This window comes from Ananas comosus, linkage group 10 (genome assembly GCF_001540865.1).
Source record: "Ananas comosus cultivar F153 linkage group 10, ASM154086v1, whole genome shotgun sequence".
NCBI lineage: Eukaryota > Viridiplantae > Streptophyta > Magnoliopsida > Poales > Bromeliaceae > Ananas > Ananas comosus.
The window spans coordinates 3,310,194-3,335,176 of record NC_033630.1 but is presented as its reverse complement, the minus strand read 5'-3'; the positions used below and the strand labels follow the sequence as shown (position 1 = coordinate 3,335,176).

Genomic DNA, 24,983 nt, shown 5'->3' with positions numbered 1-24,983 from the left:
CCGCATTTTCATATCTTTCATTTTCTGCATTTATTGCTTTCTAGAAGTAGTCTAAATGTAATATTTTCTTTTTCGCATTTATTGTTTTCATAGGAGTAGCTTTTAAATAGAATTCTGAAGTCTGTCTGCCCCACGGGTATCACTCTGTTGTAAACTACATATTTGCAGAGTCTGTATGCCCTTCAGGCACACTTTGTTTTATTAATATGTATATATAGGTATTCGGCTCTTTCAGCCGACCAGTTACTGTATACTTCTTCCATTCGGCTCTTCTGCCGACATTGATCCCTGCACAGTCCATACATTCGGCTCATCCAGCCGAACAGATTTAAAAGTAGAGATTTTTGAACTCGGCTGATCCGATCCCTCATTAGCCGAATCGCTTGATCCAGTCGAAGGGTGCAAACTTCGAGGGTCACTATTCGCAGCTGTTTCGCATCCCGACGCGCTTCCTGAGGGGTATCTTTGACCGGGTCAGGGATTAGGGAATTTGGCTACCAACAAGTTTAAACGAAAGAATTTAAGTATATCCATCAATACCGGCCGTATCCATCGTACTATATCATGTCAACAAGATATCGGCACGATACTGCCCTCGTACTGATTGCACAGCTCAAAACTCTATATTTTTTAAATTAGTAAATAATTTTTTTCAATAAAATTTAAAATATTTGATAAAGATATATAATTAACGGTTGTAATATTATATTGCTAAAAAAAATAAATATTTCATGACATTATGTGTCGGCACAAATATATTTTTTATGACCAGTATACACGTATCGATACTATTCGACACGCATGAAATTTTGACATGATTCCGTACTAGGATACTTAAATCTTTGAGCTTAAAATCTCATCAGACTCCAAGTGAGAGAAAATTTAAAAAACATTTTCAAAGTTGAGAAAAAATATATAAAATAATCTTTTTTTAGCTAACAATCAATGGATTGGTTAGTATCGTCGATCAACCAATCCAGGTCCTTCCTCTCCTCGCCTTCGTCCCCCTTCGATTCAGCGTCGGATCTTTGGGAGGGCGGCGGAAGGGGAGAAGAGGGCTTCGGCTTCTTCTTCCTGCTCTTCTTCTTATTCTGCGAGGGTTTCATGGCGCGGCGGAGAGGGGGGAGGAGGTTGACGACGACGAGGGTTTCGTCGGGGGCGATCGAGTTGGGGAAATGGATCGTAACGTGGGAGAAACAGAGAGAGAGAGAGAGAGAGAGAGAGAGAGAGAGAGCACGGGATACAATTCCACCACACGGCGCCCTGAGTCGTCTGTAGGGGTGTCAAACGGGCCGGGCGGCCCGCGGCCCGCCTGGCCCGGCACGAGAGTCGGCTGGGCCAGGCACGGCCACGCAGTACGTGTAGCGGGCCGTTGCCAGCCCGGCCGGCATCAACCTAGTGTGCTGGGGCCTTAGCTTACTGTGGCCGCTGGCCGGACGGCCCCGCACGACCCGGCGGCTTTGCCGTGCGGCCTGAGAATTACCTTGGCCCGGGCCCGGCCCACGGCACAGCACGGCCGGCCGATGTGGCAGGCCGTCTTTGAGCCGCGGCCAGGCATGGATTGGGCTATAGGCGTAGGAGTTGGCTAACCCGAGTTGGGAACCAACTCCCAAGGCCTTGTTACAAACCCCAACATCCCAATGATGGGAGTGGCTTACAATCCAACACACAATCCAACTCCCAATGGTCCAACTCCCAATGCATGGGAGTTTGGGCTTTGGGCCTCTTCCAGGCTCATTGATATATATTTTTTTTAAAAAATATTTTTTATTTTTAATTTTTAAAATATTAAAATTTTTAAAATAAAATTGATAAAATAAAAAAAGGGCTGCCCGAACTGCCCGGCCGGCCCGCACGGCCGGTGCAACAGTGCGGTGCCAAAGCGGCCGTGCTGGCGCCGGGTTCCAAGAATTTTGGCCCCGGCCACAAGCACGGCCGATTTTGGGTGGCCGGGCGGGCTAGCCTCCGGCCCATTTGCGGCACGTGGGCCGTGCACGGGATACAATTCCACCGCACGGCGCCCTGAGTCGTCTGTGCCCGAGGATCTCGCACCCAAGCGCACCACTCGCGTTTGACCCCTAGTCAAATTAGGACCAAACTAAACCTGATGCGGAGCAGAATCGAGCGCATCAAGATCCGGCTCCGATTACAGTACACAACCCATAGGGTCTATGAGGCCCATCATCGTTCGGGCCCACTTAGCACTGCCGAACAAACCCGTTAACTTGCTAAGGCCCAGTTGGGAAACACATTATCTTCTCCTGGATTTGATAGTTCAAAAGATATCTGAAATTGGAAACTGATGTTGCCACTTGCCACAGAAGTTTCTGCTATTGCCTAGCCTTTTCTGGTAATATCAAAACTAATTTTGACAATATAGATTCTTTTTGAAAAATAATTTAAATATCTTTGAGTTCTTTTTTTAAAAAAAATATTATAAAATGATGGCAGGAATTCACTATCACATAGACATGAGTGCATTTGCCCAAGGCATTTTCAAGTGAGATCTCAATTAGTTGCACGCATTCGTTTCTACAGGAAACCAACATTTTAAAATAAGTTTTCTTATTTATATAACATAGAGGAAACATGGATACAGTTTAGATATGGACGAGGACAAACCATGTCTGCATGGACACAGAAAACATAGTACAACACACGTACACGCTAGTACACCAATAAGCTGGCCCAATAAACCGTGGATCACAGACCGGATTATAATCTATAGCCGTCCATTACACGTTATAATTCGCATGTCCTGATCAGCCATGTTAATTGCGGCTCCACAGGAGATCATCCTGGGGAAGGAAGTGGCACACCGGCACGCTCCCGGGCTTGACGTTGAGCTTCTTGAACGCCTCCTCGACCCCGGCCGCCGCGTCGGTGTGGCACGCTGCGAGCGCCTTCACCCTCGTCCCGTCGGCGCCCGCCATCGATACGGTGTAGGCGGCCGCGGTCGTCGTGTGGCAGTGGAACACCGCGTACGCGTACTTCATGCCGTGGCACGCCACCAGCTCGGATCCTGGGGCGGACATCTTCTTTACGCTCTCGACCGTATATGCCTGCTTCGGCGTGCCTGTCAAATATAAAATATTAAAAAATATCTCTCAAGTTTTGCCGGCTGAGATTGATCAGACTGTCTTTCTGTTGGGACGCTCTCTAGTACGTAAAATTTTCTTGTTTTCTATTTTTACAGGAGATTTTTTTTTTTAGGTTTCAGAGAAAAACGGTTATTTTACAGTGTCGTACCCTCACGGCCAACAGCGGTGGACACGGCCTGTAAGTCGCGGGTGCCGAGGCTGGCGGTGGCAAAGTCGACCATGGACTCGAGCGAGGTGGCACAGAGCTTGGCCTCGCCGGCGAGGGCTGGGGCCTCGCACTCGGCGAGGGTGCTCTTGATGGCGTCGGCCCTTGCAGAGGCGGCGTCGACGGAAAAGCGGGAGAGTATCTCCGGGAGCTTGGCGGAGGAGAAAGGGACCGAGTCAGAGACGCGGCGCGGGAGGAGTGCGGCGGAGGTGGTCCGGGTGAAATGCAGGGTCATCTTTGAGCCCGGGTGCAGGTCCTTCTCCAGGAAGAACACGGAGCCTACTCCGTCTACGTTCTCTGAGGTGCTTACTTTCCCTGTATGTTTGAAAAAAGAGGTAAATATTTAAAAATATTGTATTGAATCGATAGTACCGTACGCTCGGTGCTATTCAATTTTTCACCATCAAAATTAATTTTTTTATTATTTTTATTCGTTATATCATACTGTTCAACCAATCATCCATTCAATTCTAAAAATTTATTATCATTCTAACTCCACATTCTTTTATCTAAGGGTCGAAAGTCTAATAACATCAAATGCGTGATACCATCGATAATATAATAGCATAATTTGTAATATATATATATATACATATATTTTTATCATATATCTGTTTGAATTAAGGGGTAGTAACTGAGATTCGATACGGCTTGTGTGCATGCATGATCATAATTAAAGTTCCCGCTTATTTTAAAAAGGAAAAACTTTAATTACCCCCGTGGTTTCATTTTTTCTCACTTTAATACCTTATGGTTTAAAGTGTATCAACTTAGTATCATGTGCTTTTGCACTTTTTCATTTTAGTACCCTATAATTTAAAGTGTCTTAAGTTAGTACCTTGTGGTTTCGCACTTTATCACTTTAGTATCCTGTGGTTTAAAAATCATAGGGTACTACTAATTTGATACAAAAATAAAACCATAGAGTACTAACTTGATACAAAAATAAAACCACAGAATACTAACTTGATATACTTTAAACCACAGAGTACTAAAGTGATAAAGTGAGAAACCACATGGTACTAACTTGATACGCTTTAAATCACATGGTTTTAAAATAAAAAAGTGTGAAACCACAGGGAAGGTTTTTGAAGTTTTTCCTTTTAAAAAATAATTAAAAAACATTTTTAGAATGTTATTTTTCTCTCATAATTTGGAGGTAAGAAAAAGTTGTTATTTTGAGTAATTTTTTTTGCTCTTCATTTTTTTTTCTCTATTAAACTTTCATTCCAAAACGTGGAAAAATGAGTTTTTTTTTTTTTTTTTTTTTTTTTTTTTTTTTCCAAATCACAGTTTTATTTTTTCTTTTTTTCATGTACGTTTCCACCCAAATAGATCCGATAGGCATTAATTTGTTTTCTTACGATGTGAGATCATTTGATTATAACTTTTATCAAAATTTGCTAAATGTAGTGAATTTTGTTTAAAAAAAGAAAAAGATAGTATATAACTTGCTTTATTTATTTTTTAGAAATAAACTTAACTAAAAATATTAACCTTCTTTTGCTAACTATAGTGAGATACGTTATTTTGAAACCTGGTAAAAGTTGACTAACTTTGAATAGGAATTAAAGACAAATACTGTCATTTAGTGTTTTAAAATTTTAAGAAAAAATAATTGTGTGTGAGAGAGAGAGAGAGCAACCAGAGAGCAGCAGGTCGCGGATTGCGCTCGGCATGGGAGAGTTGGGCAGGACGCTCTGCCAGTAGACCTCTGCAGGCGAAGCTGCATGACTCGCTCCTACTGCAATAGCCAGCTGAAATATACAAATATCAATCAGTAATTTGTTATATATAAAAAATAAAATAAAACAATAAATTGCGAAGGAAAAAGACAACATTATCTTTCAAATAAAACCGCGAAGAAAGTAAAAAATTAAAAAAAATTATAATTCTACGAATTACAGTTATTTTGATCATTTCTAGGTCTAAAAGGTACTAAGCTGGTGCCGCACATTGTATATATGCGCGAACATCAAATATTTTCTGCTTAATTTACGCACCGCTAATCATATATATCTAGATCCACTTAAAAACACAACTTATGTCATGTTATCGCATGCCGATTTAACTTAGCTAGAGCTTCTACAGAATCACTTGTTTTAACGAGAGCATGCATGTCGCGTATATGAATTTGCTCACCAAAAGAAAGGAGAGGAGAGGCAAAAGGCGAGCCATGGATTCAAGAGAGATCGAATTAATTAATGAGAAATATATAGTAGTTGTTGTTGTGCATGGTGTGAGGAGGAACAGGGTGGGATTTATAGAGGTAGGGGTAGAGAGAAAGGCCAGCATAGAGCCATAGAGGTGGGCTATCTCCATTCTCCCATAAAGAGGCGACTGTGAAAGAAAGTGATTCTAGCACAAGCGTGGGATCGACACAATGCAATCATGGAGCAAATGGAGCCCAGTCTTAATTTGGATTTTGATGCCTATTGGTGATTCACAGGCCCAAGTAAAGAAGTTTTTCCTATTATTTGGGGGTTGTAATGTCAAAGATTCTTTTTGGTTGTTGTGGTTGTTGTGAATTATAAATATATATATATATATATATTTTTTTTTTGAGAGATAGATAGAATGCTATTCGTATCTTTTATTTCATTTAGAAATAAACTTAGCTGGAAATATGAATCAACTATATTACTTAGTGCGTTTAGCCAAATACCGTCATATTTTTTTATTTCTGTTGGATTAATAGAAATCTTAAAAAGATAGCGCGAACTAAATGCACCCGTAGTGTATTACCAATCATAACATCATTACATCATTTGTACATTAGTAGTATATTAATATTTAGTTAACTAAATTGAATTTTAGAGCTTGGTTGTAATAAATTCTGAAAGTACAAGCAAGAAATTATAATAAATTAAAGTTTAAGAACCGAACTATTATCTGCCTTGTAGTTTTCAGGACCAAATGTGCAAATAAACTTGTTATCAAACATTGATTTATATAGGGTAAACTTCAAATACCACCTATGTGGTTTCGCACTTTCTCACTTTAATATCATGTAGTTTAAAGTGTATCAAATTAGTGTCCTGTGGTTTCATTTTTATCTTTTCGTCAGCTTTTTCGTTAATATTTTGTTAAATTATATACAAAAAATTTAAGATACCTCACCTAGGTTTATCGAATATTCACTTTAATATCCTTTAGCTTTTAACTTTGTCACTAATTTAACGAAAAATTTAGTAAAATCGATAATAAAAAGATAAAAATGAAATCACCGGACACTAAATTGATACACTTTAAACCACAAAGTACTAAAATGAGAAAGTATGAAACCATATAGGTGGTATTTGAAGTTTTATCATTTATATATGTAGTTAAAAGTATAATCATTGGTGGCATTTGCATGTCTTTATTATGTGGTTGTGATTTATGTGGAATTCAAACCACACACGTTTGTAATCTTTTAACTACTATAATATTAGAGACAGTTATTTTCACACGTAGTATATTTCATCTAATTCCCATCTTATAGTGAATGGGATTGTTAAGATTATTTCTGTATCGTTTTTATCATATTATATAGTTTTTTAAATAATAAATATATAAGAGATCTGTAGATATAGTTTGTATTTATAAGTCATAATTATTTTCGACCACTCCTTTGATGATAATAGCTTTATTGCTTGTGATTTAATTAGTCTTTATCTACGCTCATATTTATTGTGGCTACTTGACAATGGTATCTTTGATAGCTCTTGTCCAATCCTGCATGCAATTGTTCGTAGCCAATTATCTCAACACTTCCCTAACATTATCTCTTATTGGTCTTTAAAGTTAGGACACTAGGCGCAAATGTTTCTATCAATGTTTATTTTTTTTACTTCTCCACCTACGTGCCACAATCAAGCAATATATGGGTTACAATCACGTTCTAATAGAGTAGGTTGATATCTTGGTCGCCGACCATAAAATTGAGAGGTCTAATTTTATTATTCTATACAGCCTAGTTTATGAAAAAAAAAAAACTATTTAGACATATATATATATATATATATAGGACTACTGTACTATTAGGAGTACAGCAGTCTTTTTGGCCTAAACTTCTGAACCACCTATCAAGTTGATGGAACTTGTTATGGATGGTTAGATAGAGATAGCGAAGAGATATTGACAAAAATTGGGCTGTCTCAATTTCTCTGCTCCTTAACATTTTCTCGAATATCTATTCGCCTCTTCATTCTAATCTCCATCAAATTTGCTGAGTGGTTAGAAAGTTAGGTACATAAGGATCTGCTGTGCTCTTAATAGCAGCAGAGCAAAGTACAGCACCCTGGCACTATATAATATATATATAATATATATATATATATATATATATATAGAGTACTGGAATACCTGCGATAGTCAAGCGGGGCATTTTACTATCCGAGTTGTTTTCGATGACTAGAGCTTCCATAATTGACATCGGCCCGTTTAACATGATCTAATACCAACGTTAAAGTGTTTAGAATACAATTTCAAATCTTCTTCGACATATTTGCCCTAATTATACAAAGGGTTCAACTTTTAATAATTTTAATGACTGGAATAATGAGATGTTTTCTCGGTTTATAACGGTGTAAAGAATCCAAACAATTGAAATTTTTGATTAGACAAATTCTTAACTATTTAAACAACAGATCATACTCCTTGATCTTGATTACAAGACTCCTATCATCATTTTTTAAAGAATATTCATTTTCAACCATTCATTGCTGTTCAGCCATAGATGGATAAAGAACAATATCCGAAAGTGCATTGAATTTGTTATTTCCTAGTCGTTTAAATGGTTTAAGATCATAATCTACGGGCCGATCGTAATTTGGAAGCTTTATCATCGAAAACACAACTCGATATACAACGCTGCCTACAGTTTACTATCGAGAGTATTCCTACTCCATCACTCTCTCTCTATAGTATATATATATCGGACTGGGCTACTATTAGTAAAGCAACAATTCTACTGGTCGTTCAGCCAGTTTTTACCTTTGGATTCACTCTTATTCATCTATTTCTAATCATTTGGTTAAATACAAACCCAAGTGGGACCACTCAATTCCTAGGGGGATCATTCAACTCTAACCGACTAATATCATAGCCTGACCCTATAATTTTCATGCCAAAGTAAAAACTTGATAGTAAAAAAGAGCGTTTTACAATTAATAGTCATTCCGCCTAATTATAATATATATATATAATAGAGTAGGGCTAGAATCACTTGTAAAAGTATCACCCAAATGATACTTGTCTGTTTTTTAGCCGCTTGGATGGAGAGATGTGAGTTCGAGATGCGATGTGTAGCGTGGTGGTAGGTGAATACGTGTTTTGATCCAAAGCGACTCTAGTTAGTAAAAAAGTGATCCAATGGCCTAAAAACACACAGAGTATCATGGGTGATACTTGTAATATAGAGTCCGCTACTAATCATCTTATAGTACGGGAGCTTCCCGTACCACTATGTTGTCTTTTCGCTCTTCGGTGCGTTTCAAATCAATGATCCATCACGCGTTAAAATTGATCTAGGGTTTTAAGTTTTTAGAAATACAAATTTTTATATTTTCGACATGTTTACTTTATGAATCAAAATATTTCAACATTGCAAATTTCAATGGCTATTATGACGAGTTTTGGAGTTTCAACGGTGTAGAAGACATCAAATTTTCTTCAACAATTTTGATGAGATAAATTCCTTTAAAACTATATAGATTAAGGTTAACATTCTTGATCTTGAATTTAAAAGTCCTATGCTCAAATTTTAAAGAGTATTCAATTCCTAGCCTGTCCCATTTTTGACATATTTACTTTACTAAGTAAACGATATTGAAAAAAACTAACATATTTATTCCTAAGAACTTTCATATACCCTAGATCATATTTAACGGGTGTGGACTCGTTGATTTGAACCCCTAAATCGAAAACTAACATTTTCTATATGTGACGGGAGCTCCGCGTACTATAGATAGTATAGTAGCCTAATTCCTTGTTATATATAGTATATATTATATATATATATATATATATATATATATATATATAATATAATATATATATATATAAGTTGGATCGGGGCTACATTAGTAGGCAAAATTTTAGTGTGTACCCAGTTTTTTAGCCTTTGGATCAAACTCTTTTCATTATTTTTTAACCATTGTTAAAATACTATAACCAAGTGGGGACCACCCAACCTCTAGGGGGATCCCAACCTAACCGACATATGCATCCTGACCCTATCAAATTTTCTTCCGACAGGGTTAATAAAACTTGATTAACAAAAAGAGAGTTTTACTAATAATTAGTATAATTCCACGGCCTAAATTAAATATTAATATTATTATAAATTATATATGATAGTAGGGGCTATTATATCTTAGGCACGTGTTTGAATTTTTTAAAATGTATAATTTGAGATTTTGAAACTTTAGAATTTAAAAGTATATATTTAAATTCTAAAATTATAAATATACAAATATAAAATTTAAAATAGTTACTGATACAAGAAAGGCATAATACCATTATTTTTTATTTATAACTATCTACTTTAATTCTTATTCCATCTTACCTAATCAAACGTTATTTTTTTTATTATCAAGAATAATTCAATTTTCATCTAAACGCAAAATTGTTCTAATCCCCATTTATACCTCAATTTATATCTATTCCTGGAATAGTCACTTTTTGCTTATCTCCGAACCAAACGATACCTTATGAGTGTAGACCCTTTTTGTATTCATAAATTTTTGACCGTTAGATGAAGAGATGTCACTACAACAGAATTAGGTTATAGGGACACTTGTTTGGGACACTTTTGAGTAAGTGTCCCATTTATGCTAAAACTTAAAAAAACATCTACTTATGTCTAAATATAAAGCCCAATCCAACCAAAAATAAAAGATTACTCTACTCAACCCACCACACCCAGTCCATTTGACTCGATTACAAACAGAAAAGAAAAAAAAAGAAAAATCAATTACCATCTTTTCTTCTCTCCTCACTCAATCCACTGAAATTCTAGACGAAGAGCCTTTCCTGTCGTCCTCCTCCGCCACCGCAGCCAACAAAATAGAGTTTCAGCGGTTGCTAAATACTTAAATAAGTGTTGGTAAATTAGCAGCACTCTTTTAGGTTATAGTGACACTTTTTAACTGTCACTATATACCTAGCGACCCCACATATAGCAACACTTTTTAAAAGTGTCGGTAATTTTAGCTAGCAGCACTTTTTTGATATGAACCTACATTTAAAAGTGTCGCTATAGACCGCTTTTGTTGTAGTGTGTGCGGTTAGCATGATAGTGATCTCCGAGTATAATAGTAGTTCTCTAGGCCAAGTTGAGTGGATAGTTGGTTGGATAGTAAGATCTATCATCAAACCAATAATGTTGATTGATATTTGATGGATAAATATCTAATCTAAGATAATATAATAATATTATGTTGAAATTGGATCAAAAATTTCCCTACTTACATATAATATGAAAACGTTTGATCGTCATGGTATTATTCCTACATTGAATAACTGTCAAAAAAATCTTTCTCTATATAGCTCTATTTGTCAAAAAATCTTTCTCTATATAAGTCTATTTCTAACGGCTAATTTCTCATGTTTTCTTTTGCACTACAGTCAAGTACGAGTTCCCTTAAAAATTTTACCAAAACTAAATATTTAATTATATAAGAATGAATTTTACAAAAGATAATCTTATGTGGATTTATTCTGATATCATCCAACCCACCAAATGATCCATGCAGTGGTTGGAATATTACGAAAAGTTTTAACCATATATAAGTAAAGTTCATCAATGAATGTAAAGAGTTAGTATCTAAAGCTATGAACGGGAGCGCCTACTATACTATCTATAGTACCAAAGCTTCGGTACTATAATCTCGTTTTCGATCTTAAAATGTTCTAATCAATAATTCATATCGTTAAATATGATCTAGAGTATATGAAGTTCTTATGAATAAAATTTAAATTTAAGATCAAGGATGCCAACCTTGATCTAGATAGTTTAAAGTGTTTTCTATTAAAATTTGAATAAATTTAGATTCTTCTGCACAGTTAAATTATGAACTCGTCATAATAACTATTAAAAATTAATAATTTTGAAATAGTTTGATCATAAAATAAATTAAATTAAAAAAATATAAAAATTTATTTCTAAAAATTTTAAATATTCTAGATTAATTTTAAAAATATGGATAGTTAAATTTAACACTTTAAATCAAAAGTAAGACTATAATATGGAAACTTTGATATTATAGATATTAATTATAGGCACTACAACAAAGATGGTCTATAGCGACACTTTTAAATATAGGTACATGTCAAAAAAGTGCTGCTAGCTAAAATTACCGACACTTTTAAAAAGTGTTGCTATATGTGGGGTCGCTAGGTATATAGTGACAGTTAAAGAGTGTCGCTACAATCTAAAAGAATGCTGCTAATTTATCAACACTTATTTAAACATTTAGCAACGACCGAAACTCTATCTCGTTGGCTGCGGTGGCGGAGGAGGACGACAGTAAAGACTCTTCATCTAGAATTTCAGTGGATTGAGTGAAGAGAGAAGAAAAGATGGTACTTGATTTTTTTTTTTTTCTTTTCTGTTTGTAATCGGGCCAAATGGACTGAGTGTGGTGGGTTGAGTAGAATAATCTTTTATTTTTGATTGGATTGGATTTTATATTTAGGCATTAGTAGATGTGTTTTTAAATTTTAGCATAAATAGGACACTTACTCAAAAGTGTCCCAAACATATGTCCCTATAATCTAATTCTGTTGTAGTGAGGAGCCTAGCTCCTTAAAGCTATTTATATTCTGGGTCCACACACAAGTCCTTGTCTTCAATTATGGAAAACATCCAAACAAGTAGGAGCTGAGTTCCCTACAGTAGATGCAAATTGCTACAATTTAGGCACTTGGCTTCCCAATATTGGCAAATTTAAGCCATGCAATTATAAATAATTTATTTAATTATGCAGTTGAGAAATATATTTGTAAAATTTTATCGAGTGGTACTAATTTAGTTGGCTAAATATTTGACAAATTTAGCCTATTAAATTATCTGGTCAATTTTTAAAAAATAAAATTTTAAAATTTTAAACATTTAATGTATGAATTTTAGAATAAGGGTATAAACTGTACATCCTTATTGCTGGGATACATATCTAGCATTTCTTTAAGCAAAAGCTTGACAATAAAACAGAAGGATATATTTTTTCAAAGAAGAAAAAAAAGGAAAGGCTAAGATATAGAATACGCATTTTTTAATTTTTTTTCTTGATTTAGCCACTTTCAATTAGAATTCTATCACTGTTCATTTTTATACGTTATATTAAAAATATTATTAAAAATAAGATAAATATATTAAAAAATATATTTTTTTATAGAATAAGTTAGTGTAATTTCATCATTTCATCTTCTTTATTACAACTATAATCTTCTACAAATATTTTCAAAATTTTAATAGAATAAAATATAGATTCTTTTAAAAATATAAAAAATATGTATTTATAATTTTTTTTTTTGTATTTTAGCAAAAAAAAGGGAAAAAATAAAAAAGAGGAAAGCTTGTGGTTTGTAGCCTATGGAGAAATCGATCATCGAATTTGATGATATATTATATTGTAGGGAGGGTGGGGCCCAGCAGGCACGTGTTTGTTTTTGAATAAATGAAAGGCACCGGCCTGACAGCCTTAGATTCCGACTGACGCGTGCGTCTTTTGTCCCGATCTGCTGCGCGGCCAGACAGCTCAATTATTCTTCTTTTGGAAGCAGATCTCCTTTGATGGAGATTCCAGAATTCGCCTGAAAGTTCTCAACCAATTAGGGAAAAAAAAAAAAAAATAAAACTCTCCCCACACCACCTTGTTCGATTCATTTCATAAACAAGTCAAACACGAGCTAACTCATTAAAGTACCCGAGTCAAAAAATTATTTCATAAATAAATCAAACACGAGCTAGCTGGCTCACGAATAACAAATTAAAAAAATTAAAAATAATATATATATAAAAAATAAGTTTATGAGATCTAACTTATTTATTAGACTTTAATCTTATGGTTGAAGCTTTATATATAAATGAATTTTTTTGTAATTGAGTTGAGTTTTATAGTTAGGTTGAACTAATTAGAATCATATAATAAAAATTTATACTTATATAACCCGAACCAAACGGAACTATATATGCTCACCCAATTTCGATTTCTTTGCTAACGCCTCGACTCCGCAAATTCGGAAACTGGCCCATGAACCCAAGTCCAGCTACAAATGGCCCATGACCCCAAGTCCAGCTACAAAGGCCTAAACCCTTTGGGAAGCACCTGCAATGGGCCCATGAGCCTAAATCCAGTTAATCAAATCATTCTATGCATACCAATATTTTAAAATTTGGAAAAAACTAAATATTTTATAAATCGTACCATAGGAAATTATAAGGGACTGTTTGGTTGCTCAAAAAGGTAGAAAAAAGTTTCCGCGAAAATTCTCTTTTTCAGTTTTCTGTTTGTTTGGTTCTAAAAAAATTAGCTTTTTGAAAAGTTTCTTTTCATATCTTATGAAAACTAGTATTTTTCGTTTTTCTAAAAAAGTTCGGAAAATAAAAATATTAATTTGCCATGAAATTTGGAAAATAAATTTTCAGAAAAGTTAGTTCTTCTTGAAACCAAATGTATGAAAAATTGAAAAAGAGATTTTCATGAAAACTTTTTTCTTTTCTTTACGTACGCTTTTTCGAGGAACCAAACACCGCATATTACTTTGTTAATTACTCTTTGAGTAGTTGAATTTTTTATGGAAAACTACATATGAAGAAAAAAAATGTTAATTAGTGATGAAATATTCCGATTGAACCTTCAATCTTTAATTATTTTGTTAGTCTGAAATCTGAATTGCCTTTTTTTTCTTTTATTTTTTCCTTTGTCTAAATTGCCCTCTTGGTTGACCTTGTCTTAATTTGCTATAATTTTTATCTCAAATATTAATTCTAGACTGTTTCAATTATCATGATGTAACACAATCCAATTAAATTAACCGAACGGTGGTGTGTTGCTGATGTGTGAGTAATATGACATTCTCGTCATTGCAGCTGCATCAGTAAACACAATAAGGATCTATTTAGTTCGTGCATGTGGTTTGTAATATTTTGATAATTCTCTATATTTCAGTTGAAAACTTGTAAATTCCTAAGTAGTATAAATATTAGATTATGTTAAGTTAGAAGTTTTTCTTATTTTCATACTTGACGAGAATCATTAACCGTCACTACAATAAATTTATTGTATGGAGACAAAATATTTAGTGAGGGAGCATAATTTTTGTCTTTGAAAGCAAATAATTAGCAACTAAATTTAGCAACAAATCTTTTGTTGTCGCTAAATGTACTTGACGAGAATCATTAACTGTCACTACAATAAATTTATTGTATGGAGACAAAATATTTAGTGAGGAAGCATAATTTTTGTCTTTGAAAGCAAATAATTAGCAACTAAATTTAGCAACAAATCTTTTGTTGTCGCAAAATGTAGCGGCTAATAACGACCAACTTCTTTACTTTGTTGCTATAACATTTTTGCGACGGGGTTGTAGTAACGAAGCAGTGACAAAAGTTTTTTTTGCCGCTAATTAGCATTAGCAACTAATTTCTGTTTATAGCATGCAACAAATCGTTGTTATCGCAAAAAGTCTAAATTTTTATAGGAAGTTCATTAATAAGAATATACTAGTTCTTAATGATTTGTCAACCTGAGTAGCTCGATAAATTAGTAATAAATTTGTCATTTCAATAACAAAATATGCAATAATTTTAGAATATTACGAACTTTGAACCAAATGGCTCCTCAACACAACAATGTGGCGATTGCGTGACAATGTCGTGACATCTTAGTTATACGATCACCTTACCTGCAAGTCATTATAAAAGAGATGGAGAAGAGAGTGTGTAATTTAGTCCTTTACTTTTTTCTGCAAGTTTTCTTGGTTCAAACAATCCATCATCACCTTTTATTGTCTCTGATCACCTGTGACCTGTCTCAGTTGTGTATTGATATTCAGATTCCTAATCACCCCACTATCCATGCATGTTGACCTGCGTATACGTACGTGCTGAGACAATGGTGCAATATGCATCCTCAATGATCACCGTTAATATTCACCACTACCAAAATTCTCAGCGCACCAATGATGTAGAGGTAGTGGCATGCATGAATGCACCCTCCTGTAAAATTACTGCATTCAACTCCTCATTTGATCGATCCAACCTCAAAAGTTAGAGGGAGAGAGATAGAGAAAGAGAAAGAGAGAGAGAGAGGCCACCTTTTGCATGTGCGATCGATCGTGGGTCTCCATTATTGGCTGGAGTTCCGTGATTCTCGGAAGATTCCATACATTTATATTGCCTTATTTCTGCAAAGAAGATGATGATGATGATGATGGGATACAGAATAGAGTCGCATTTAGAGGGTGAACACAGAGGAAAGGCTTAGGTAAAGGCGCACAGAACTTACCAGAATTAATTATGGAATCACTTTGAGTCGACTATCCAGTGTTTCAAATTTTGATTTTGCTATCCAATCTTTCAACTTATTTGATTTGAGTCAATTAATAATATTAACTTCAAAATTTAAGCCAATTAGTTACTTTGATAAATTTTTAGTTGAATCTATAAAGATAAATGATGCATTCAAGTTTAAAAGTTAAAATGCCGTTGAGTCACTCAAATCAAACAAATTAAGAAATTTGAAGTAAAATCAAAATTTGAAAAGTTAAATAATGGACTCAAAATGGTACATAATTCAGATAAGTTTTATATATTTTCACCAAAAGTTTATACAATAGAGCACAGAGTGCTGCTAAAGTCTCTCTCTCTCTCCCCTCTTTGTGTGTGCACGTGTGTGCGCGCGTGAGCATTCTACTGATCGTTCCTAGAGCAAGTGGCAAAGGGCTGGGTGGTTAGTACCCGAGATCCCAAGTTCGAACCTAGTTGATTCACATTTCCAACTAAGTTTATTTCTAAGTGAAATAAACGAAGCGGGTAGCGTGCTACCTCACCCATACTGATGTACATGTATAGTAGATCACTCAAGAATTAGAACATGTTACACTGTAAGCATATGTATGGAAGTTAACACAAAAGCTTTGCAATTATTTATAGTAGTAGGTTAATTACACTGGTATGAACTAAGTGTACCTGATTGGGCAACGTAGATTAATTATATATATAGTTCCGTATATATATATATATATATGAAGTGGCAGTGTGACAAATGTTGATTTGACATTTAGCTAGTACATAATGCACATGATTAGGTAATTATTAAAGAATTATTAGAATGTCGAGAGAGTTAGATCCAGATAAAAAATGCTTCGGGTACCGTAAAGGTCCTTCTTATGTGTGGAATGTTGAAACGTTGACAAATTTATATGGCGCTAGCTTTAGATTGCATGCTTGAATCACGTAAACAAAACTCTCAATATGTTCTGGATATTATATATGCAAAATACATCAATGTTGATCTATAAGAGCAGCATGATAGCCAAACAAATAGCATAGGCTTTGAACTGCGGACCTCAGGTATCAATCACTCAGACCTTTGCTACTTTGCTAGAAACTATCGATAGTAGGTCAAGGGTGATATAATTGATAGAGGAGATTTTGATAATACCTTAGATTCATCAAGTCTAATCATTAGTTCAATGACTGAATTTGACCAAATTTAATAATATTGATCGGTCCTTCATAGAAGTAGTTATATTAATACCACTTCCCTTTGTGGTAGGAGAAGTCATCTATATAGTACAAGTTACTAAGTTTCAATTAACATTTTCTTCTATGTCCGACCGTCCCTAGAGCAAGTGGCGAAGGGCTTGGTGGTTGCACCTGAGGTCCCAAGTTCGAATCCTAATTGATTCACATTTCCAACTAAGTTTATTTCTTAATGAAATAACGAAACGGGTAGCGTGCTACCTATCTCTAAAAAAAAACATTTTCTTCTATGTGGGATTAATATTTAGACCATGCATATAAAAAGATTAGCAATCTTCTTGGATGTAGACATCATCTTTTTTTTGATATTCTGAATGCATAATGATCCTTCAACATTCTTCAAAAAAAAAAGAAAAAGAAAAAGAAAAAAAGAAAGTGACTGTGTCAGTGTTTTTAATGTTCTCATTACCCTTCTTTACTCTTATTAACTCCTCTTAAATATAAATATTAAAAAAAACACTATACTCTATTAGCTTAAATTTTTTAAAAATTTAGTTAATTTATCGTTATTTTTTAAACATGATACCAGCACGGTTTAAATTTTCAGAGGAAAATAAATTTTCTATTCTTTAATGCCTCCCACTAATTTCCATTTATTTATTTTCTATAAACCCCCCACTCGCGAATTCATAATAATTTACGGGCCCTCTCCTACTACCTCTTCAAAATAATAATAATAATAATAATGATAATAATAATAATGCAATGGCATAAATGTTGTGACCTATCCATGAACATTTGAGTGAATATGGTCCGACCACAGAGGACCCAAACCCTACCCCTCGAATGCGACCGCATTGATACACCACGTACTGGGGCTGGGAAAAGTGTAATCCTACGTGGAAAGAACTCCTCTTATTGGCCGTTGGATGTGACACATGTCACGCATCTGTAGCTTAATCGGTGCATGCTCTGAGGTCCCCGCCCCTCAAAACACCAAACATGATTTTTGCTTTAGTTGGTAAAAACATATCCTTGCAGATATGTTTCAGGTTTATAATAATTTGTACATAGAAAGTGACTTTGTCTATAATAGGGGGAGGAGATCGAAAAAGGGCCACATAGAGATTCATCTATTACTAATGAGCTCGAGACAAAATCATTTCGAAGATCTTAGATTCCTCTGAGATTCTCCTGTTAAGAGGGAGGTACAATGATGGTATCCAACAGTGAATCTCCTCCTTTAAAGGATCTCTCTCTCTCTCTCTCTCTAGATCCCTTTTGTGTGTGTGTGTGTGTGTGTGTGTGTGTGTGTGTTTTTATGTCTCAAACCCCATAATGCAAGTTTGCAGGTATTGGAGTGACAATGGTAGTTGAGCTGGAGTATATGCTAGACAGCATAAAGATTTTGTGGTTTTACTTTTATTTTTGATAATGAGGCAACAAAAGTAATGATTTAGAGTACTTGAAGTCTCTATGATTTAATTTTTTTTTTTTTAAAATCATCATCAACGACGATTCTTAGCACAAGTGGCAAAGGGCTTGAGGTTGATACTTGAAATTTCAAGTTCAAAACTTAATTGCTTTATATTTTCAACGAAATTCATTTCTGAAAAAAAATTGAAGCAGATATATATATATAGCATTCTACCTTTAGCTCTTAAAAAAAAGGTAAATTGGTCATTAATTAAGTATCTCAGAATCGAGTGATGGCAAAATATGGCTAATGGTAAGAAGTTCTACAAAAATAAATAATCCAACTATTAAGTTGGAGATCAAAGGTGTCGATTTAATTGTTCTGTACCATTAAACTTATAAAGGGCTCATATTGATCACAAGTTGTTGATTTTGAGACTTTTGTTACTAGGTAATTAGTAATAGCAAAAAATTATTGAATTTATTTCCTAATTAATATTCGAAATAGTGTAAATCATGTCTAACAGTGTTCCCTGCCAATTAAAGTATCCCATCACTAAAAAAAAAAAAGTGGAAAGCCTAAGAATCGCTGTAGCTGAACTTGTAAAAATAGATGAACTTGTAAAAATAGAACACCTCTCGAAATAAAGAGAAGTAACACTGCATCTCCAATGCTATGATACAACATATATAGAATGAGAATTTAATTCATCGAATATCAAATATTGTATTGAGCAATATTCTTTTTCATACCTCTGCTTTTCAAAGCTATTAGATATATAGGTTTGAAACCTTAAAACTTTACTATGGAGACTCTTTAGATCATATTGACTATATTGAAAAGTAGAGAGAGAGAGAGAGAGAGAGAGAGAGAGAGAGAGAGAGAGAGAGAGAGAGAGAGAGGTGCATTAATTAGTGCTTCTTATCACAATTAGGCCAAGCAAATTAAGGGGTTACACATAACTGAGTGCTCCGTCAAATTAATTTTGATGGCCACATAATAAGCGGGGCCCATAGATTTTATTTCACAACCTGTGTATACTTTAAAGCTGGATTTTGTAGCATAAATAATCCTTTTTTTGTTTTTTTTTTCTTGGAGAGAATAAATAGTCCTTGTAGTTAGAGATGGAAACTAAGCATGCATCATAAATGGGTTGAATATGATGTGCAATGGTAAGGAAGGAAAGGGACAAAGGTGGTGTGTGAAAATTCCAAGCTCCTACCCACTCAATCAGACAACTAGCAAACAAAACATGAAGATGAGTCTAATCACTCCACTCATACAAAGATGGGAATTATTATTGGAAAATGGTTGGAGAGTTTTTTTTGTTGGTTTATAGAGAGCAATCATGCATTTGAACTTATCACTTTGCATGCATGCGACCACTCCCAAGAGTATATAATCGATCACTTCTTGGGTTGGGCCTCTATATATACTGCATGTCTAAACCCTAAGTTCCGAAGTGGACATTGATTCAAAATTTAACTGTTAAGTACAATTTTAATTAGACTTTAAAAGTTTAACATGGATTTACAAATTTAGTTTTCAAAGCTCGATATACATGAATTTCATAATCTTCACTAATATTAGGTACTCTACTTTCGCGAATTATGATTTTACGCATGTAGCTAGGTCTTTTTGTATGCTGTAAACCATGTTCGATCAGCACTGTTACAACGAGCACATAAACATAAATAAAAAAAAGGCGAACACAAGGTAGACAAACCACAAAACAGTAAATAAAATAGAACACAAAGATTTATGTAGAAAACTCTTTATAGCAAAAAAAAAATCACGGGGAAAAAAAGAGAGAACTTCACTATAAAAAAAAAGAGTACAAACTTTGTATGTACAATCTGCTGTATCGCGTCAAGGGCAAAACGAAGAAAGAAATTTTTTAATGCGTTTCAGATTCAATCCGTAGCCACCCACCAAGAATATATATTTTTTCTTCACAAATTCTTTTTCAAATTTATCGTAGCGAATCTGTCTGAGGAACTTGGGGTCTAAAATTGTGGCACATCCAACAAATACTATAAATCTTGCATGGTTTTTGAAGTGCTCCCTATAACTGAGCTTAATTTGTTAAAAGTTATGTAACTTTTTTTGTAAAATAAGTGCGACTCTATAAAGAGAAAGTGATATTAATTATACTTATTTTGTCCGTGGTATATATATATATATATATATATATATATATATATATAGAGTTCGGATGGTTACTATACTTTTATCGGTATAAATTCTTTTATACTCATAAATTTTCAGCCGTTAGATCTATCTTTTTGATCATTTTCATCCGTTAGATCATATTATTAAATCAACAGCTCACTCAACTTTAGTAGACCACTATTATCCTAACTGCACATTCCTTCATCCAACAGTTCAAAATTTATGAATCTAAAAAGATTTATACTCATAAGAGTATAGTAGCCTATATATGTATGTATAAGTAAGATCTCTCACCCACTCACCACACACTACCAAATTTCCAGAGTACCTAAAAGCGAAAATTAGGCATTATTCAAATACCGACCCCCTTCTCCGCTCCTTCTTCTGCATAGAACTGGACGACGACGCAGGTGATGGTTTAGTTGAAGTACACTCTTAGTCTCCTACTTATTAACTCCTTTTCTTCCGTACCCGTTCAGCAATCACCGCCAGGGTTTGTGATGACTGTACNTCTTTAGTAGTACATACTTTCTCTTAAAGCTCTATATATAGTTTCTTTTTTCCTTAGTGGTGAGTTTAAAGTCCTAGGAGGCAAGGGGACAGGAGTGGTGACCTCAACCACACGCACACACTGAGGTCAAACAAACACTAGCTTAGCTAATTAGCTATACAGGGCAGAAAAAGCCAGATTCAGAAAATGATTGTTGCTACATTTGCTTGTGCATCACTTTCCTTGGGACTTGTTCATTGATAGTTTGTGTGATGTGTTGCCATTTTAATTCTTACATGTATATACCTAAACATCAAATGATGGGGCCGCATGTATCTGGAATATTTGATAGCTGCTTCAAGACAACTACATATATCTAGCTAGCTGTGGCCTTCTAGCTAGCTACTTGGACTCAACACATACATACACATGCACACACAAAGGAAAAAAAAAATTTATATATTGAATATAAATTATAAAAAAGTATTATTTTATTATTGTATGTTTTGGAGTAATTATTTATTTATTTCATTTGGTACCAGAGTCCATCGTAATCTTCATTTTGCTTCATTTTTTGCATCTAGAGTATTAGATCTATATGTCTTGAATTCAAGACATGTAAGATTTTCTAATTCTATATTGTATTAATTTTATATTATTCTTAATCTTAATGGATTTAGTTTCTAATATAAACATATCTTTTATTTCATTAATTTGCTGCAAAGGATGTGCGATAGTACGTGGTGTTTTTTGGAGTCTAAAGTTTTTATAAGAAAGCCATTTTTTATACTCCATTTTGATTACAATAAAAATTTTCACCCCGTTTTTTATATACCTGTGGATGTAAGCAAATGGTTGAACCATATAAATGTTAATGTACTTTATTTTTCTTCTCTTTTTCGTTTTTCTTTTCTTAGCATTTCTGCGTTGAACGTACTCCATTCTTTTTGCTTTTATCATAATAAATTGGTATCAGAATAACTCGAGAATTCATAACATGCAGCTTAAGAGCATAATTTTTTTACTTTTAATCTCTTCCTATATTGCTCTCGGTAATGCGCAGGTACATGGTTTACTTAATTTCTACTACGCATGCGAACAAAAGTATCACTTTATCTCTACCATGCATATGAATTAATGAAAGTTTCGAGACTAATTAAATATTCCTTGCCTGCCAGATCGATATTTCAGAAAAAGATATATATATATATATATATATATATATATATATATATATATATATATATGTTAGTTAATTTTCTTTTTCTGAAATATCGATCTGGCAGGCAAGGAATATTTAATTAGTCTCGAAACTTTCATTAATTCATATGCATGGTAGAGATAAAGTGATACTTTTGTTCGCATGCGTAGTAGAAATTAAGTAAACCATGTACCTGCGCATTACCGAGAGCAATATAGGAAGAGATTAAAAGTAAAAAAATTATGCTCTTAAGCTGCATGTTATGAATTCTCGAGTTATTCTGATACCAATTTATTATGATAAAAGCAAAAAGAATGGAGTACGTTCAACGCAGAAATGCTAAGAAAAGAAAAACGAAAAAGAGAAGAAAAATAAAGTACATTAACATTTATATGGTTCAACCATTTGCTTACATCCACAGGTATATAAAAAACGGGGTGAAAATTTTTATTGTAATCAAAATGGAGTATAAAAAATGGCTTTCTTATAAAAACTTTAGACTCCAAAAAACACCACGTACTATCGCACATCCTTTGCAGCAAATTAATGAAATAAAAGATATGTTTATATTAGAAACTAAATCCATTAAGATTAAGAATAATATAAAATTAATACAATATAGAATTAGAAAATCTTACATGTCTTGAATTCAAGACATATAGATCTAATACTCTAGATGCAAAAAATGAAGCAAAATGAAGATTACGATGGACTCTGGTACCAAATGAAATAAATAAATAATTACTCCAAAACATACAATAATAAAATAATACTTTTTTATAATTTATATTCAATATATAAATTTTTTTTTTCCTTTGTGTGTGCATGTGTATGTATGTGTTGAGTCCAAGTAGCTAGCTAGAAGGCCACAGCTAGCTAGATATATGTAGTTGTCTTGAAGCAGCTATCAAATATTCCAGATACATGCGGCCCCATCATTTGATGTTTAGGTATATACATGTAAGAATTAAAATGGCAACACATCACACAAACTATCAATGAACAAGTCCCAAGGAAAGTGATGCACAAGCAAATGTAGCAACAATCATTTTCTGAATCTGGCTTTTTCTGCCCTGTATAGCTAATTAGCTAAGCTAGTGTTTGTTTGACCTCAGTGTGTGCGTGTGGTTGAGGTCACCACTCCTGTCCCCTTGCCTCCTAGGACTTTAAACTCACCACTAAGGAAAAAAGAAACTATATATAGAGCTTTAAGAGAAAGTATGTACTACTAAAGAGGTTTATCCTCATGTATATAATAGCAATTAGAAAAATATGTCAAATCTATCCCTTTGAACTTTAGCATGCTTGTAGCTAGGCCTATCACTTAAACTTTTTAAAGTCAATAAAAGAGAAAAAAGAGAGAAAAAAAAAAAGCTTCTATTCATCTAAAATTCTATAATCTATCCACCTAAATTTTAGAAAGTTAAAATTATTATGAGGCAAAGTGCTTGATGGTTAGTATCCGAGATTCAAGTTCGAATCCTAATTATTTTACATTTTCAACTAAATTTATTTCTAAACAAAAGGAACAAAACGGGTAGTATGCTACCTTTCCCTCAAAAGAAAAAAGAAATTATGAAATCAATCAATTTTTTGTGGAAACCATCGTAATTAAATTTTTTATTAAATTTTTTTTAGAGAAAAATCTTAAACAACTAGACTACGAACTTGGGACTTCGTCTTCAATTACCCTTCATAGATGATTGCCATGCAGTAGCAAAGAAGACATTTTTTTTAAAAAAAATTTAGTAGTAGTGAAGTGGAAAATTTGAATAATCATCTTATATAATCTAATTGAAGGTAGGGTGGGAGCTAGTAACATAGCTTTGAAACTTAAGGCAGTGATCTACAATAGGAAGTTGCAGTGAGGTCTAACAGTTTTTACACTGCCACAACCTATGGAAAATGTGACACAATTGGTTGAAATACTTGTTCATGTAGTAAATTCCAGCTTTTTTATTCTTCGGATGAAAATTTTCAACTTAACCATGTTTCAGATGGGGTCCAAAGTTTGTTTTTTTCTGAAAAAAGGAAAAAAATGCACCAAATAATATTCCATTTTCCTTAAAAATAATCAGTACATGTAAAGTTCCATGGCAACAACAATTACAGAAAATAATTTCATGAAAATTTGAACTGCATGGTTGATTGAATCATGTACAATTTTTTATACAATTTCTAGATTTTGGATCGGATTCTTCTATATATATATAGAAGAATATATATTCTTCTATATATATACATAAGAATCCGATCCAAATTAAGTGGTCTGCCACTTTGGACCCAACACTGAAAAAGCTAAGAAGCTTTGGCAACTTAAAGCGCGCATGATCTTATAAGCTACAGGAATATGCTCATAGGAAAAAAAAAAAAGAAAAAGAAAAAGAAAAATGAAGTGTATACATATGGATGTACACATGCAGGACTAGTGCCATGTTGTTGATGTAGACTATTTTACAGTGTAGGAAAGTTTATTCTTATCTCGAATCCATTGAACGGTGATCGATAGATCCTTGCATCATCCTCACACATGCATGAAGATGGTAGTGGTGGTCCTCTATCAAGGGTAGAGAAATTGGGCGTGATAAATGGATTTGAGGAGAACGTGAACCACTAAACCTATTCAGTGTGCGGAAACCTTGTCATGGTTCTGGGTGTTATATATTGCCGTGTTTTGACTAAACATAACATGTCTCATTCTTTT

The 24,983-nt window shown here is 34.0% G+C and overlaps 1 protein-coding gene across 1 annotated transcript; it reads right to left on the bottom strand.

The window, feature by feature from the left end:
* Positions 2,549 to 5,607, bottom strand: LOC109716340 (BURP domain-containing protein 6-like). Its single transcript, XM_020241720.1, has 4 exons — positions 5,449 to 5,607; positions 4,952 to 5,063; positions 3,250 to 3,621; positions 2,549 to 3,076 (listed from the first exon to the last, which is right to left on the bottom strand). The coding sequence occupies exons 1-4, from the start codon at positions 5,599 to 5,601 to the stop codon at positions 2,772 to 2,774; spliced, it is 942 nt and encodes a 313-aa protein (XP_020097309.1). The 5' UTR covers positions 5,602 to 5,607; the 3' UTR covers positions 2,549 to 2,771.